Genomic DNA, 16,779 nt, shown 5'->3' with positions numbered 1-16,779 from the left:
TGGAGTAAATTGCTCTGGGATCCCTGCCATGGGGTTTTTACAGGCCCTACAAGGCTGCTCAGAGGTTCTCTCGCTGACTCACCCTCCAAGGTGAGGAACACTGCCCTCTGTGGCCCCTCATCCTCCAACCACACGCACAGTAGGACCATGGTATGAGGGCCTAGGGGGATGCTCAAAGGCAGGTTCCTTTGCCCAGGCACGCCCCTGCCACCTAGGCCCTGAGAGAAGGTAAAGCTGAGCTGGCAAGGGCTAGGGAGGAACTTCACCGTGCAGCTTCCCTTGGGTTCTACTAGCAAGGAAGGTAGAACCCAGGATTCTTGGTCCAGAAAATCACTTCCTGCTTCCCTGTGGAAAATCCTGAGGAAAGAACCAGCTTCACCAGGGGACCAAGTATAAAGTAGAAACTCATCTAAGTTTTGAGTACTGCACCTGAATTCTTTGAGAAAAGATTAGTGAATTTCCAAGGATGGAGGGGGTTGCTTTCTTCAGGAGCTTCACCCTGGAAATGCTGTGTGACCCTCAGTCAGTCTTCAGCCTGTCTGGGCCTTTGTTTCTCCAGTGGCAAGAGTGGGGTTCTAGCTCTGTTCTTGGGGCCTGAGAGGGTACAGAGCTCTGCATACTGCTGCCTGTCTCCCTCCCCCCGTTCATGGGGGTGCCAGGCGACTGGGTGTTATTGTTTGAGTAACAGGAGCCATGGGGCAGCCAGGGTGCGGGTTCCTCTGTTCTCACTGGAGAACAGGGCCTCGCTGTTCTCTTAGCCCAGGTGACATGTAAACGATACAGTGGCCTGACCTGCGGGTATGGGCGCCATTGCTGGCAGCTGTGGCCAGGAAGAAGGCAGGTGAGGGGCTGGTGGGAGCATTTGGCAGAGGCCTGGGACCTGGACTGCCCCACCTTTCCTGTAGTACTGCTGAAAACGGGCTGCTGGAAGGCAGGGCCTGGCCCAGGGTGCGACCCAGGTGGAGAACGCTCAGTGAGTATAGTTGAGGCATCGGCCTGGGCCTTCCCTGTCCCTTCTGAAAACAGAAGCCTTGTCCCCAGGCCTGGTTCTGCCACCTCCAGAGCTTTACTATCTGCCACCTACTCTCTTTTATCTGTGTCACCTTATTTTAATTCTCACAATGACTTCTTAAGTTGGGGAATTTACCCCCATTTTCAGATGGGACAACAGAACTCGGAGAGCAGAACTGGCATATGAATTAATGTCAGAGCCAGAATTGGAACCCAGATTTCCTGCTGTCTTTCGCCAAGTTGGGAGACTCAAGGATGGGGATGGGCAGGGCTCAAACTAGCCCAGGTGGATGGTATTCCAAGAGAGCCTCCGGGTGTTGGCAGGCTCGCCTTCTCCTGCAGGGCCCTCGTCCAGCCTTTGCTGAGGGCTGGCAGTGCCCTGGCACCTGACCCCCAGCCTCTGGCGTTCGTAGGCTGCCAGCGCCGGGCTCAGAACCCAGCGCCTGGGCTGCCTCCTGACCATGGCGCACGTGCTGCTGGCTTGCTTTCTCCATCCGCTGCCCAGCTTCTCTTCACACTGCCCTGGGTCCCTCCTCCCTAGACAGAGCTGTTGGGTGGGAAGGAGGAATGTCTGTTGGAACCCATCTCTGAGCTCTGGGGAGCGGGTGCAGGGGTCTCTGCGTCCTGGGCAGCCGTCCTCATGAGCAGTGCTCTCTGAGGAAAAGGGAGGAGAGTGATCTCCAGCCTCTAAGAGACCCAAGGGCCTTCCCCCCTAGGCTTCCCAGCATCCTTCACTCAGCGTCCTACGGGTCAGCGTCATTGTCCCCACTCACGTATTCATTCAGAGTACTTAGACGACAAGTACTGTCACCATTGCAAACAACAGAATGCAGCCGTTAGCACGATAGACCTGCCTTCGTGGTACAGAGGAGGAAACGGAGGATCTGAAAAGCGGTGCAACAGACCCAAGGTCAGAGTAAGCGGCAGGCAACTCCAAATGAGTGTCCATGCCCTGGTGGCTGCACAGCTGTGTTCTTCCCACATCCCATGTGGCGATCAGGCCAGGAGGACGGGCGGCCCCTGCCTTCCCAGGACCAGGCTCCTGCAGTCCTCCCTGCACCACTCAGTCCCTTCTCCAGGGCTGACGCTCCCCTCTAGAGATCTTGTGTGTCAGCTCTTAGCGGCATGGAGTCCCATGAAAATGGCACCCAGGCCAGAGACCAAACCAAACAGGGAGGTCCCCTGAATCATCCAGGCCACTGCTGAAGAACCCTATGCTCTGTTATACCTTCAGTCTTTTTCCCTCCCTCGTCAGGAATCTCGCCTTGCAGCCACATGACTTTGGATTATGGTCCCATGGCTGTGGCCTAGTAGCTAGGGGACCTCAGGTAAGTCCCATAACTCAGAGTCTAAGCTGAAAAATGGGAGTAAAGGAACCTGGTCTGGCCTCCTTGCTCTCATTGCTGAGTTGACCTTTCATACTGTAGCCTGGCTAGGTGCCAAGGAGCTGATGATAGACACACCATAGCCACCTCATGAGTTAACCTGCAGTGTGCTCAGTGCATAGAGGAGTGAGGGAAGAACTTGAGGCTGTGTGGTCGGAGGAGGTAGCACTAGAATTTAGTCCTGAACCTGGGTGTGGTGGCACACACCTGTATTCCTAGTGACTCAGGAGGCTGAGGCAGGAGGATCATAAGTTGGAGGCCAGCCTCAGTATCTTACTGAGACCCTGTCTCAAAATAAAAAATAAAAAGGGCTGGAGATGTAGCTCAATGGTACAGCACTCCTGGGTTCAATTCCCTGTACCATCAAAAAAAAAATTCAGTTCTGGTAGGAGCTTGCCAAAGTGGGAAGGCAGGAGGGGTTTTCTTGGTAGAGTGAACCACTATACAAATGCTTGGAGGTGTGAAACACAATTTTGCTAAAAATTAGGGCCCAATAATAACAATAGCTTTTGTTTGTAGACCAATTACATGCTAGTTATACATATTTATAGGTATTATTTCATTTACGTCTAGCATCACCTGATGAAGTATGTTACTTTTATCTCTATTTCACAGATGAGGAAACAAGCCCTGAGAAATGAAGTGACCTTCTCAGGGTCATGCAGATGGTAGAACCAGAATTTGAATCCACAAGGTCAAGGTGGTTCTAAAACAACCCCTCCCCCAACACACCTTTTTTTGTTATTGTTACTGCAAATTGAACCCATGGATGCTTTGCCACTGAGCTATCCCCAGCTCTTTTCATTTTTTATTTTGAGACAGGGCTCTCTAAATTGCTCATGTTGGCCTCAAATTTTTAATACTTCTGCCTCAGCTTTTCAAGTGCCTGGGATTACAGGTGTGCACCACCATGCCCAGCTAGAACCCACATTGGTTTTTTTGTATGTATGGAAATTTTAATTTTTCCACATTTTTATTGGTGCATTATGGTTGTACACAATGATGCACACAATATAACAACATAATTTGACCAATATCACTCCCCAGCACTTTCTCCCTCCCTCCCCACCGCTCACCCCTTGGTCCCTTTCCCCTACTGATCTCCCTTTGATTTCCATGGGATCTGCCCCCACCCGTCTTTTCCTTTTTTCTCTCCAACTTCCGCATGAGAGAAAACATAAGATCCTTGACTTTCTGAGTTTGACTTAATTTTCCTAAACTTGCTGGTCTCTAGTTCCATCCACTTTCCTGCAAATGACATGATTTTACTTTTCTTTATGACTGAACAAAACTCCAATGTGTATATATACCACATTTTCTTTATCTATTCATCCATTGATGGACACCTAGGCTGGTTCCATAGTTTGGCTATTGTGAATTGTGCTGCTATAAATATGGGTATGCATGTATTACTGTAGTGTGATGACTTTAATTCTTTTTTAAAATTTTTTATTAGTTGTTGATGAACCTTTATTTATTTATTTGTATGTGGTACTGAGAATTGAACCCAGTGCCTCACACATGCTAGGCAAGCACTCTACCACTGAGCCACAACCCCAGCCCTGATCTTAATTCCTTAGGATAAATAAGAGGAGTGATATAGCTGGGTCCTATGGTGGTTCCATACCTAGTCTTTTGAGGAACCTCCATATTGATTTCCAGAGTGGTTGCACTAATTTACAAGCCCACCAACAGTGTAAAAGTGTTCCTTTTTCTCCACATCCTCTCCAGCATTTATTATTTGTATTCTTTTTTTAAAAAAATATTTTTACCTGTAGATGGACACAATACCTTTATTTTATTTATTTACTTTTTTATGCAGTGCTGAGTTTTGAACCTAGTGCCTCACATGTGCTAGGCAAACCCTCTACCACTGAGCCACAACCCCAGCCTTATTATTTGTATTCTTGATGATCGCCATTCTGACTGGTATGAGTTGAAATTTTATTTTAGTTTTTTTTTAAGTTGTGGATGGATCTTTATTTATTTATTTTTATGTGGTGCTGAGAATCGAACCCAGTGCCTCACACATGCCAGTTCTCTACCACTGAGCCACAACCTCAGTCCTTCATTTTGGTTTTGATTTGCATTTCCTTAATTGCTAATGATGTTGAACATTTTTTTATATATTTGTTGACCATTTGTATTTCTTTTGAGATGTGTCTGTTTAATTCATTTGCCCATTTATTAATTGGTTTATTTGATTTTTTGGTGTTCTTTTTTTGAGTTCTTTGCATATTCTAGATATTACTCTTCTGTTAGAAGAATACCTAGCAAAGATTTTCTCCCATTCTGTGGATAAACCCCACATTCTTTTTTTTTTTTTGTACCAGGGATTGAACTCAGGGGCACTTAACCACTGAGTCACATCCCCAGCCCTTTTTTATATTTTATTTAGAGACAGGGTCTCACTGAGTTGCTTAGGGCCTCACTAAGTTGCTGAGGCTGGCTTTGATCTCACGATCCTCCTGCCTCAGCCTCTCAAGCCCCTGGGATTACAGGTATATGTGGCAGAACCCACATTCTTTAAAAAAAAATACATGCATATATATATAATGGACACAATACCTTTATTTTATTTATTTATTTTTATGTGGAGCTAAGGATTGAACCCAATGCCTTGCATGGTAGGCAGAGCGCTCTGCCACTGAGACAGCCCCAGCCCCAGAACCCACATTCTTAGTCATTGTGTTGGACAGTTGGAGATGATGGCATTTCATGCCAAGGAGCATGAATTTTTATTCTACAGACAACAAAGACTTTATTCTCAGTCACAGAAATATTCACAGCCTGGGCCATGGAAGATTCTCAATAAATATTGGGTGACTGTGTTAAGTGTAAAGGTCACACTTGATTTGGGGGATGATGGATGTTCAGGGTGGAGCAGGCCAGGCTGGGGGCTGGTGGGTAGGCCCTAGCGGTCCTGTGTGGGATGATCCCGATGTGGAGTCTAGAAAGGCAGACCTGGGGAGGAGCAGGGTGGCTCATAGAGGGAAGGCGAGGGGAAAACAAAAAGCAACCTAGAAGCTGGTGAATTAGAGCCCCGTCCACAGATGCAAACCTGCCCCGCTCCACCCCCTGGGTTCTGACCAACCTGTCCCTTCTCCGCAGGCTGCTGAGAGGTGACAGTGTGCAGCCACCTGCAGAACACTTGGCCCCTGGGAAGGATTTAGGGGCATTAAAGGGGCTCAGGGGCAGGAAGGATGTCCTGGGAGCAGCAAGGGGCGCTGCTCCAGGACAGGGAGGTTATGTAATGGGCAAGGCACAGCTGTGACTGTGACTGCCAAGCAAGGCCATGGCTGCCCTGTGGACCCAGCTCTTAGCTCCAAAGTCCTGGCCTGCCCTAGGCCAGGGTCTTCCTAGCCACTGGGATCCTTCTGTTGCCTCACAGCACTCTTCGTGCCAAGAGGCGCAAGGACAGTTTCTTCCGGCTCAGGTAGGTAGGTTACCCAGCTCTCATCACACCAGTCAGTCCCGTGCGAGGTGAAGTCTAGAAAAGCCAAGACTGCCCCGCGTGGACTCCAGGGCCTGCCTTTCCCACCCACAGTCACCCCGGCAGGGTGAGGGTCCTCTGCAGCAGACGTGTTTGAGCACCTCCTGGATTTTGGATGAGGTTTTGAATCCCTGCTTTTCAGTTGTGTGACCTTAGGTGCCATCATTAACCCCCTTGAGCCTCGATTTCCTCTTCTGCTAGTGGGGCCAGGGCCTACCTCCCGGGGCTGCCATGAGTATTAAATGGTGCCACAGGTGTGAGGCGCTGAGCCAGCCCGGCATGCGGCAGGAGCTCAGAAGAGCAGCTGTTAGCACCAAGCCCTCGTCTCTGCCCTCTCAGGACTCCCTGTCTATTAGGAAGGGCAGGCCCGCATGTAAATAGCCCCTTCAGTGTGACAAGCAGTTCAGGGAAGGAATGCAGGGGTGTGGGGGAGGCAGCCATCGCTTTGCCAGAGTGGGAAGGAGGGGTCCCAGGTGCCACCTCTGGGCTGGACACTTGCCCAGACTGTCTCCTTCCACCCTGGCGGCAACTAGGAGATCAGGATAACCAACCCCATGCTACAGATCGAGAAACTGAGACCTCTCACCGTTGGTTGCAGTCTGTTTTGGCAGAGCCAGTGGCACACAGGCCTCTTCCTTCTCCCCGGGAACTGAGTCTTGGAAGATGAGGTGTTTGTTAGGCAGCCAGTAGGGGAGGGCGTGCTGGCCCTGGGAATGTTCTGCCAGGGTTGTGTGGGACTGTTGCCAGAGGGCTTGGTTCCTGTGCCCTCACTGCAAAAGCAGGTAGAGGGGAGGGGACCCTCCCAGAACTCCTGACTCCTCTCCATGGCCTCCTGACTGTTGGGAGCCTCAAGGATGAGGTACTGGAGTGTCTTTCTCCACTCAGGTGAGTTCTGACAATGCCTCCCCATCTACCCGCCCCCCCTTTTTTTTCCAGAATGGACAGGCCTCAGGGGAAGAAGCTGGACTTCAGCTGTCCAAGGTGAGAAGCAGGGCGGGTGGTCTGGGCTCGGGACTGTGGGAGTTCTGTTTGTAGGGCCTTGGGGGAGAGAGGCCCGCCCTTGCCCCACCTGGAGGTCAGCTTTCCTTCTTTGATGCCTCCTAATCCTTATGGCAGCCCTGGGCATAGAACTCACTTGTTCCAACCTTCCTGTGTCATAGGTGAGGGGGCTGCAGCCCAGAAAGGGTTAGGAGCAGGATCCTGGCTGGGACTCTGGCTACCTGTCACCCGGGCCAGGACCCTTCTGGGTTTATTTACTCGTGGCGTTGGGCCTTCTGTGGAGAGATCCTACGCAGTGATGGGAGGCCCAGGCACCATGCTGACCTCCTTGGCGGGATTGGGCCTGGAAGCCCTGGAAGCCCGAGGGAGTGGCTTCTCTGGCTCCCACCTCCCAGGCTGAGGTGTTTCCTCACCCCTGCTCTGCTTCCTCTGGGCTTCTTCCTGCAGCTTCTTAGACCTGTTCCTAGTTCTGCCAGAGGCTGGTTATAGTTGTGTGACCTTGGCTAGGTCCCTTGTCCCCTCTGGGCCTTAGCTATTTCATCTCCTTAGTGGGAAGGACCAGACGCAACTCACAGGTTCTAAGGTTAGGGAAATGGCTGTGAAGTGATTTTGGAAGCCCCCGGGTGGGGGCAGAGTAGGGGCAAACCTGGGTTCTAGTCTCAGTCAATCCCCACCCATTTGCCCAAAAACTCTTCTTCAGAGTCGAAGTGTGGGAGTCTGTAAGTTGGGGAAAATAATGCCTTTCTCACAGGAGTGATGCGAAGGGCAAATGGGGTGGTGATACCAGCCCTGGCGGTGTGAAGGCCTTTGTGCGTGGCTCAGCTCCACTTCCTGCCACCGGCCCCACCTTCCAGGCCTGGGTCTGCTTGACCTTTGAGATGGAGTTGGGGTTGGCCCTGGTGTTTACCTTGACTCAGCTTCCTAAGATAAGGTGTTTGAGCTGGTGGGGTAGGGCAGGATGAGAGAAGTAGGTTCCCACCCCCTCCACCGTTGGTGACTGTGACAACAGCCATCAGAGGCCCGTGAGCAGTGTGGTCTGGACCCCTTGGTTTATCCTAACCTGTGTCTGGAGATGCCCCTCCCACACAGAAGGTGCCCCTGATTACCTAGTCATAAAATGAAGGGACTGTAGGTCCTGGTGGAGAACCAGATGTTCAGACCTTGGGGCTGCAGAGCGGTTTGCAGCCTTTGGAGAGCTGGTGGTGAGTGCAGCTTCTTACCCTGAGAATCGGAGGACCAAGGTGTGGTGGTGAGGGGCTAGGAGGCTGAGGCAGGAAGATCACAAGTTCAAGGCCAACCTGGGCAACTGAGTGAGACCCTGACTCAAAGTGAAAATGGTTGGGGATGTAGCTCAGTGGTAGAGCACCCTGGGTTAAATCCCTGTACCAAAAAAAGGTCAGAGGGGCTGACTGGGAGGGGGGAGGAGCTTGCCCAGGCAGGACTTCTGCTAAAGAGGAGGAGCGCTGGGCGCCTGCCATCTCTCCTGGCCACCAGTATCCCCACTACCCACTTCTAGGCTTCGTACACCAGGGGGCGCTCCACCTGTGATCACACCCTCATCACTGCAGTGGAAGGAACTGACAGTGCGCCAACTTATCCTTCATTAGAAATTTAGTGCACCTTGTTGTGACACTGGGAGACCCCAAAGTGAAGGCAACATCCCCCAGGGAGCAACCAGGCTTGGGGGGAGTGTGGTGGGTGCTAGGATGCGGCAGGAACACGCCTGTGGACACTCAGAAGCTCCATTCCATGCCCGGCAGAGACATACCACCTTCCAGGTGCTCCCTTCTCTCTTGGTGGCAAGATGTGATGAGCATATCACAGCCCCGGTTGGAGGCCTCTGAACTTAGGGCTGAGAATGGATCGACAGATGGTCACTGCTGTGTGTGGCACAGGAAGAAGAATTAGGTGGACACTTGGGCACCTGGCCACTCCCTGCAGAGCTAGCATTTGGCCGGGCTTTGAGCAGCAGGAGAAACTAGTGGACCTTCCAAATGGAGAAGAAGGAGGGGAGGGTCCTTGGGAGTCAGAGGTCTGAGTTCAAGTTCCTGCCCCTGTGTCTCGTTTGCCTTGTAACTTGGGACAAGAACTTGCTCCTGCAAGGCTCAGATTCTTTTCCAGTAAAAGCAGTGTAGTGCTCACCTCTCAGGGCCACCTAGAAGAGGAAATGTGAGGTGTATGAATGAAGGTATCAGGCAAGGTTCATAGTACAATATTGGTGTCTAAGACTTGCTTATTTTATTTATTTCAGGAAGAAAGGAGAATTTGGTTTTTAGCAGTGAGAGTGTGAGAGGGTGCAGGATGTGTGCTCCCTGGATCTCTTCAGCACCTGGGTACACCTAGTATCTTCAGGCACACGGGGTTTCTCCCCACCTCCATTCCTGGGAATGAACTGGGCACCTCGGGCCCCCTCCTCTGGCCATCTCCGGAGCTGGACCCCTTTGAAGTGTCTGCATGGCTATTTTGAGAACCGAGTGTCTCCCCCCTCCCCTCCTCTCTTCCTGTTTATGAAACCCTGATCCCTCCGGATCCCTCATGCTCTCCTGGCCGGAGCTTAGGCAGGATGTGACTGTGGACTTTGGGGAGCCTTGGGCAGCCTCAGGTGTTGGGAGTAACTTCCCTTGGACCATCCATAGCAGGCCAGCCCCCCTGCCCATCACCTGGGGCCCTGCCTGGATTCTGTCCCCTCAGCTTGCCCAGCAGAGATCCTGTGGCAGTCAGACTAACTAAACCAGGGAGAACTTCTGTTTAAAATGTCCCTTTGTCTCCATGGCCTATTTTGCTTCTACAAACAACCTTCTAGAAATAACCTTCTGAGCATGGAATGTGTAATATGAACCTTCATTTTACAGAGGAGGAAACCGAAGTTCCCACAGGGAAAGAAAGATTTGCCCAGGAGCACCCAGCTAGTGAGGAGCCAGTTTTCTCTACCAGGACTGTCTCCCACCCCCCAACACACCCCGCCTTCTGCCTGGCCAACACCTGGTCCTTCTCTGTACCTCACTGGACTGTCCGTCTCTAGAAGACCTACCCGTACCCTCCCTTGGCCATAGTCCCCGCCTCTGGGCATCCACAGCACCTTGACTGCTGCTCTGCAGCAGGACAGTTGTGTTGTGTTATCCTCTATTTCTCTTCAGAGGTGCCAGCACTCAAGGCCTGGGTCTGCCTTAACACCTGCGCCTCCTAGTGTCTGGTTCCTGCCTGAGCGGAGCAGGCTATGCCAGGAGCTATGGGGACCTCCACAGAGGGGCAGGCTGACTGGCCTGGCAGAGGGCTGTGGTGAAGGGTTGAGAGTGCAGACTTGGGACGCAATCAGCCTTTGGCTTCACTCTTCCTTCTCCCCCTTGCTAGCCATGTGACCTCAGGCAAGTCACTTTCTCTCCCTTCGTTTTCTCATCTCTCCCTTGGAACTGAGACGTGGGCTCCTTGCTCCAGTGCCAAGCACAGGCCTCGTGGAATCCACATCAGCAAAAACTGAAAGAAAGAATGACCAGGGTAGCCGAACGCTCAGCGATAGGAGGTTCAGTGCTCATTATCACTGGCCCCAAGTTGGATACCTCACCTGCCCAGAGACATGCTGTGAGAGATCTGGAGACATCTGTCCTGCTACAGAGGGGAGCACCTGGGAGCCCTGCAGATTGTAGCCAGCTGGGGAAGAACTGTTGGTGTCTGTTAGGGTCAGGGATTACCAGGTGGGCTTGGCTGTTAGCTGGTCAGGGCGGTCCAGGATGAGGACCCTGTGGACTGGGGATCAGGCTGTAGTGCTGGGCTTCTCTCCCAGCTGCCCTGTGGGAGGAAGTAAATAAAGAGGAAGTGTGTATGGTGAGGACAAGGCAGAGACCCAGGGATGTGGGCTGGTGGCTGTCCCCTCTCCCCGCCAGAGGCTCAGGCCCCACACACCCTTCAGCAGCGACAGTTCTGAGACTGTTTCCTTCCTCTTGCCCCTTCTGGCACTCCATAGCCACAGAAGTTCTTTCCCCGCTTCTGAGGGACTAGAGAGTTGGGGGCCATGAATTGGCACTGGCACTGGGCCAGGGGACTTGGGGTTTCCTGCCTGAGGGAGCAACGTGGCCTCTGTCTAAGGAAGGTCTTTCACAACCCCTGTAGGCCATCACCGCACACTGTTACCAGAGGCCCAGGGCCCTCGGGAGGGGAAGTCCGAGCGCGCGGGGGGGGGGGGGGGGGGGGGGTGTTCTGCACAGGGGGTGGCTGTGGAAGGGGTTTCCGATCATCGACCCGAGTGTGTCTGTCGGTTCCTGTGGGTGTACTGGTGTGAGGATGAGGTGAAGTCATGCGGAAAGGGGCTGGGCCTGCTCCACCTCTGCCCGCGGCGGCCCACTCCTCCTCGTAGCCCTCTGTGAGGTCCTGGCTAGAGCCTTCTGCCTTCTTGCCCATCCCGGGACCTGGGACCGGCAGGCTTCTTCAGGGCATGAGCTGGGGCAGGGCCAGGCATGGTGGTCTCTGTTCTGTGGGCTGCCACTCTGGGTGGCCACAGCTGGGGCAAGTGTGCCTTCACTGTGAGTCGGGCAGCTGGGCTCCAGCCCTGCTGTCTGCTGTCCCACAAGCTCCTGGGGTTCTCCAGGTGGACATTTGCGGGTAGTGGGAGCCCACTGTGTGTCCCTACCTCGTTGCCTCGTGACTTTTGCCTGTGACCCTGTCACAGGCAAAAGGGAGGGACATACCCTTGGGCTGTCCCTGGGTTATAGGCTTGGGGTCTGCAGTATCCCCTCAGTAGAGGATCCTGACCCATCTGCTGTCCTTCCTCCTTACCAAGGGGGAAGTGAGAAGGAGGGGGGCCAGCGACCCTGCCTTCTGGGCCAAGAAGACTAAAAAAGCAGAAGTAAGAGGACTAACGGGGCCCTCTGGCCACTGCTTGAGCCCCACCATGCAGACCCCAGCAGATTTCCCCAGGGTTGAGAGGGACTCGGCCTCCTGTCCCAGGAAGGTGAGCAGAGGGTGGCCTTCCTCCAGTAGTATCTGTCACCATGTCTTTTAGCAAGGAATAAGTTTGGGGTGGCTCTGTCCCTTGGGGTTTCCGGGTTTTCCGTCCCCAGGGAGTGTTCTCTGTCAGAGACAGGCTGGCAAGGTGGAGGTGCAGATCTCAGGGTGGGTGGGCAGGGATTGCTGTGTGGCCTTGGCCCACCCCAGCCCCTCTCTGAGCTGGGCTTTCCACCTATCCCGTCAGAAGGTTATGTTCAGGAGCCTGATTAGTGTGCAGATTCTTTTTTTTTTTTTTTGGGGGGGGGGGGTTGTTACACCAACTGCTTTGTCCATCAGATACAGCTCCCTGAGGATAGGCTTGAGTCTCTGAGGGTCAAGACCTGGAGTGGGGAGTCCCACACTAGCCCTAGGTCTGAAGGTGAGAGTGGGCAGGCTCTGGCTGACTTACTGCCCACCTGTTCCTGGCACTTGAGGCTGCTGACTCCAGGCCAGGCAGGAGCCAGAGGGGGGATTTTAGTTCCTGCTGGCTCTGCCACTGCTTTGCTTTGAGCCTGGGTGTTACTCTCCTCTGGGCCTCAGTTTCCTGTTCCTGAAAAGGGGTATTTGGGATCTTTGGATCCGTCAAAGCGATCAGAGTCCACTCAGGAGACGGCCTTCTCAGCTACTGGCCTTAGTCCTGGGTCCCTCTCAGTCCCTGGGAGGGAAACACACCTCGGGAAGTGGAAGACCTCAGAGATGGTCTGAAGCCGGGCTGCTCTGCTGAGTGCTGGGCCCTGCAGGCTGTGTCCCTCCTCCCTCTCCCACCCCCAGGCACACCAGCAGGAACCCACAGCTCTGCCCTTAATCCTTTGGGGGTCCCGCCTCGCTGCCTGCCTGCGTTTGCCCTGGGTATCTGTCAGTCTGCATGGGCCTCGTGAGGATGCTTCTCTGCTGCCCGCCGTCTGTGGCGTTGGGTTTCTGTCTCTGTCCTCCATGTGATCAGTGCCTCTTCACCAGTTGGGCACATGCCACATGTTGGATGCCTGTTGGGTTTGTGTTCCCTTCTGTCTGTCTATTGGGTCTCTGTCCCCAACTGCCTCTGAATGTTGTATACAAGTCTCTCCACCTCTGTCGGTTAGATATGAGTTCCTCTTGCCTCTGCCTGATAGGTACATGCCTCCATCCATCTCTGCGTGTTGGATGTGTGTTCCCTGCTGTCTCTGCCTGTTGGGTGTGTGTCCTCACACATCCCTGCCTGCCGAGCCTGTGTGCCTTCCTGCCCCTGCTTGTTGGATGCCCGTCTTTATCTGTCTCCACCTGTTGGGTGCCTCTTTATCTGCCTGTACATGTTAGATGTCTGACTGTGACTGTTGGGTACCTTTTGCTTCAGCAGCTGGGTTGGCATGGGGCTTTCCCTTTGTGGGCTCTCAGGGAATATTGGGGAGGGCCAGAGGGCAGCCCTCAGGCACTGGGGAGAGGGGAAGAGAGGGAACATGGTGAGGGTGGAGGCCCAGGGCTGGGAAACCACAGGCCCTGACTGATTGGCTGCCCTGGGCCAGGCCCAGCCCCTGCACCCCCATCCTGCACATCCGCCTTGGGGCCGACCACCTCTGCAGCAGCCCCGGAGGCTGCTTGCCCCTGCCATGGTGCTGTGGCCCTGCTGGGCGGATGGAGCAGGATCCCAAGCCGCCCCGTTTGCGGCTCTGGGCCCTGCTCCCCTGGCTGCCCAGGAAGCAGCGGCCCAGGATCAGCCAGACCACTCTGCCTGCCCATGGCCCTGGCTCTGGCCCCCAGCAGGACTCGGTAAGTGTGTCCGGATATCTAGTCCTGGCCTGGTTGTGGCCCTTGGAACAGGTGCCAGGGCAGCTGGTTTGGCCTAAGTGGGCTTTGGGCTCCTCTGGCCCAGGCCTGTCCCTGCTGGGTGACTAGCCCCTGCCTCAACTTGCTTCCTGGGGGAGTATTGAAGCATTTTGGAGCTTCCGGGCAAGACCAGCATATAAAACGGCTAGGACCTGATGAGGGATCCCTAGAATTTGGGGATGTTCGGGCAAGCGAGGCATGAATTCTCTGACTCTAACTCCCACCTGCCCCACACTGGCATCTACTGGGTGGAAGAGGATATCCGGGTGACTCTGGGGTCTCTGTGTGTCTTAGTCCTGTCCATTCAACCAGAGGAATCCCCTCATCTCCGGAACAAAGGCGCAGCTCTGCCTCCCCATTATGAGAACAAACCCCACTTCCTACTGTGGCAAAACCAAAACAGCAGGGGGGAGGGGAGCCCCACAGGGCGGACCTGGGGCAGGTCCCTGTGCCTCAGCCAGAGCCAGGGGTTGACTTGGCCTGGCCTAGCCAGCCTGAGTGGGCCTAGGCATCTTTTGGGGCCTAGCCAGGCCAGAGCTAGCATCCTGGTGGTTTGAGCTGCCCAACCTTTGATCCCTGTTTGTATTGATGATCTTGGAGGCTCTCTGACCGGGTGGTCTGTTGGATATGATGAATTCTGGTGGAAATGACTTGACTGGGAATGTACCTGTGCTCCTGCTATCTACCCACTCTCTCCCTCCATCAGGATGAGGGCATCCTCAAGGAGATCTCCATCACGCACCATGTTAAGGCAGGCTCCGAGAAGGCCGACCCATCCCATTTTGAGCTCCTGAAGGTTCTGGGCCAGGGATCTTTTGGCAAAGTGAGTCATGAGCTCATGTCTGGGAGGGCAGCTTTGGTCATATCAGAAGTGGGGGTCAGGGGTCACTTGGGGTCCAGAGGCTCCGAGGGCAAGGGCGAGAAGTCACCTGGGTACCCAGGAAGAACAAAAGGTCAGCTTGGGTCCCAGGGACATTAGAGCTGGTGGCTTCAGCCCCATGGCAGCTTCTCCCTGGCTTTTCCTCCTCTGCCTTCTTAGGTCTTCCTAGTGCGCAAGGTCACCCGGCCTGACAGCGGGCACCTGTACGCCATGAAGGTCCTAAAGAAGGCAACATTGAAAGGTGAGCGGGTCTCATGGGCCTGGGTGGGATGAGGGAGGCAGCTCCATCTGCAGGAGCTCCTAGCACGAAGGTGGAGACAGGGTGACTCGCAGGCACCCCACCCCCAGACCCTCCTCCCACACCGAGTGAAAGTGGCTGATTATTTGGGTGAGTGCAGGGTGCTCGTGGCAGGATGGGGGACCCTCAAATATCAAGTTGCTCAGCCAGAGGTGCTTGGTCAGCAGAGGTGCTTCATGATGCTGGAAGAGTCCAAGGGAGACCTCTGGCTCCCAACTCAGGGTGGAAAAGGACCTGAGAGAAGAGGTGGGGAGCCCAGCGGGGCAGCTGGGCCCGTAAGCCAGGGCGAATCAAGGAAGCCATGAAGGTAGATGGCAGAAAGGTATAGAAGGGAAAGCCAAAGTCTAGAATTCCGGGATTTCAGAGGGTATGAGGATGGCTGGAAGGTCACGAGGGGGAGACGTTGACTGACTGGCGTGGCAGCCAGTATGGCAACTGCCAGGTGGAATCCAAGCCAAGCCCTGGCTGGGGTGAGGCGGGAGGAGAGGAGTGTCAGCGTAAGGTTGTTGTTGGCCATGTGACTCAGGAAGGGCTGCCCATGGGCGATGGCAGCTCTGGCGGAGGCTCCTCACACCTGGCAGTGCGGCACTGTGACCTGTGTGGGGGGTGGTCCAGGCTGGAGCCTGAAAGGGTGGGGCGTGGCCTCAGGGGGAGCAGGCTGAGGGTTGGGGGCACCTAAGGAGTAGCCATGTGAGAAAGGCCTGAGGGATGACTTAGGAATCTTCCAGACCATGGTAGTAGGATGGGCACTCCGGGAAGGAGGAACCATTTACCTGAGGTGGTTTGGAAGTATGAGGTGTGTTTGGGAAACAATGGCTATAATAGTTCACCTCAGAGGTATGGTCCCTGCTGTGTCAAAGTGAGGGAAGTACAAGAATTAAAGCAGAATAGAGGCTGGTGCGGTGGCTCATGCCTGTAATCCCAAAAGCCTGGGAGGCTGAGGCAGGAGGATCACAAGTTCAAAGTCAGCCTCAGCAACTTAGCAAGGCCCTGTTGCTAAATAAAATATTTTTATAAGGGCTGGGGATATGACTCAGTGTTGGTTCAATCTCTGGTACTGAAAGAAAAGGAAAAGACAAGCTTGTGGCTGGGTACAGTGGCCCATGTCTTAATCCCAGCGACTCAGGAGGCTGAGGCTGGAGGATTTCAGGTTCAAGGCCAGCCTCAGCAATTTAGCAATACACTCAGCAACTTAGGGAGACCCTATCTCAAAATGTAAAAAATAAATTAAAAGGACTGGGGGTGTGACTCAGTGGTAGAACACTCCTGGGTTCAATTCTAGTATCAAAAACAGAAAGAAAAAGAAAAGTATGTGGAGAACGCCTGCTCAAGATCGGAATCAGAACTTTAGATCCAGAAAATCTGCCTCTCTAGCTAGCACCCTGGGTTACCATTCTCAACACCCTGGACTAGGATTTGGAAATTTTTATAGCAGATGAACAGGTAAAGGTGTGTTGGGGGAGGTACAAAGTCTGGAGACCTCAGAAAATAGAACCCCCAGGGCCACAAGTTGTTCAGTGGCCCTCATTGGGGCATGGTGGGAGATGGGCCCAGAGAACTGGTGGTGTGCCGAGACCTAGCCCTGGGCATTGCCATGAGGAGTGTGGGCAGAAAGCCAGCCGAGGAGCCCAGCAGCCTGGGAAGGAAGAAGGAAATCAAGATCGAGTGTCTCCAGAGCCCTCGCTGAGAACTTTGGGAGCTCAGCCCTGGAGGAACAAGTGGAAAACAGCCCTTGGTTGGGACTGAGAGAGTGACTAGGTATCTCGGTGACTCCTTTCTCCTCTGGCCAGTGCGTGACCGTGTTCGGACCAAGATGGAGAGAGACATCCTGGCTGATGTAAACCACCCATTTGTGGTGAAACTGCACTATGGTGAGACCGCAGACCATACCTGATCTCCCACCCCAGCATTGGCCCTTGCCTGTGGTCTGCTG

The 16,779-nt window shown here is 53.9% G+C and overlaps 1 protein-coding gene across 3 annotated transcripts in view; it reads left to right on the top strand.

Annotated features, from left to right (window-relative positions):
- The window catches only part of Rps6ka1 (ribosomal protein S6 kinase A1), a 38,846-nt gene that overhangs the window by 1,309 nt on the left and 20,758 nt on the right, over window positions 1-16,779 (top strand). The window contains exons 2-5 of one of the 3 annotated variants that reach the window (XM_047553346.1): window positions 6,826-6,870; window positions 14,375-14,491; window positions 14,708-14,789; window positions 16,637-16,717. In XM_047553346.1, the coding sequence (XP_047409302.1) occupies window positions 6,826-6,870; window positions 14,375-14,491; window positions 14,708-14,789; window positions 16,637-16,717 (325 nt within the window). Of the gene's footprint in view, window positions 1-6,825; window positions 6,871-11,683; window positions 11,834-12,643; window positions 13,612-14,374; window positions 14,492-14,707; window positions 14,790-16,636; window positions 16,718-16,779 lie in introns of those variants that run through there. The other 2 variants (XM_047553353.1, XM_047553337.1) reach the window with 2 other exon arrangements.

The sequence above is a fragment of the Sciurus carolinensis genome, chromosome 1 (assembly GCF_902686445.1).
Source record: "Sciurus carolinensis chromosome 1, mSciCar1.2, whole genome shotgun sequence".
In the NCBI taxonomy this organism is placed as follows: domain Eukaryota; kingdom Metazoa; phylum Chordata; class Mammalia; order Rodentia; family Sciuridae; genus Sciurus; species Sciurus carolinensis.
The sequence above is the reverse complement of the archived record's forward strand: the minus strand, read 5'-3'. Positions and strand labels throughout refer to the sequence as shown.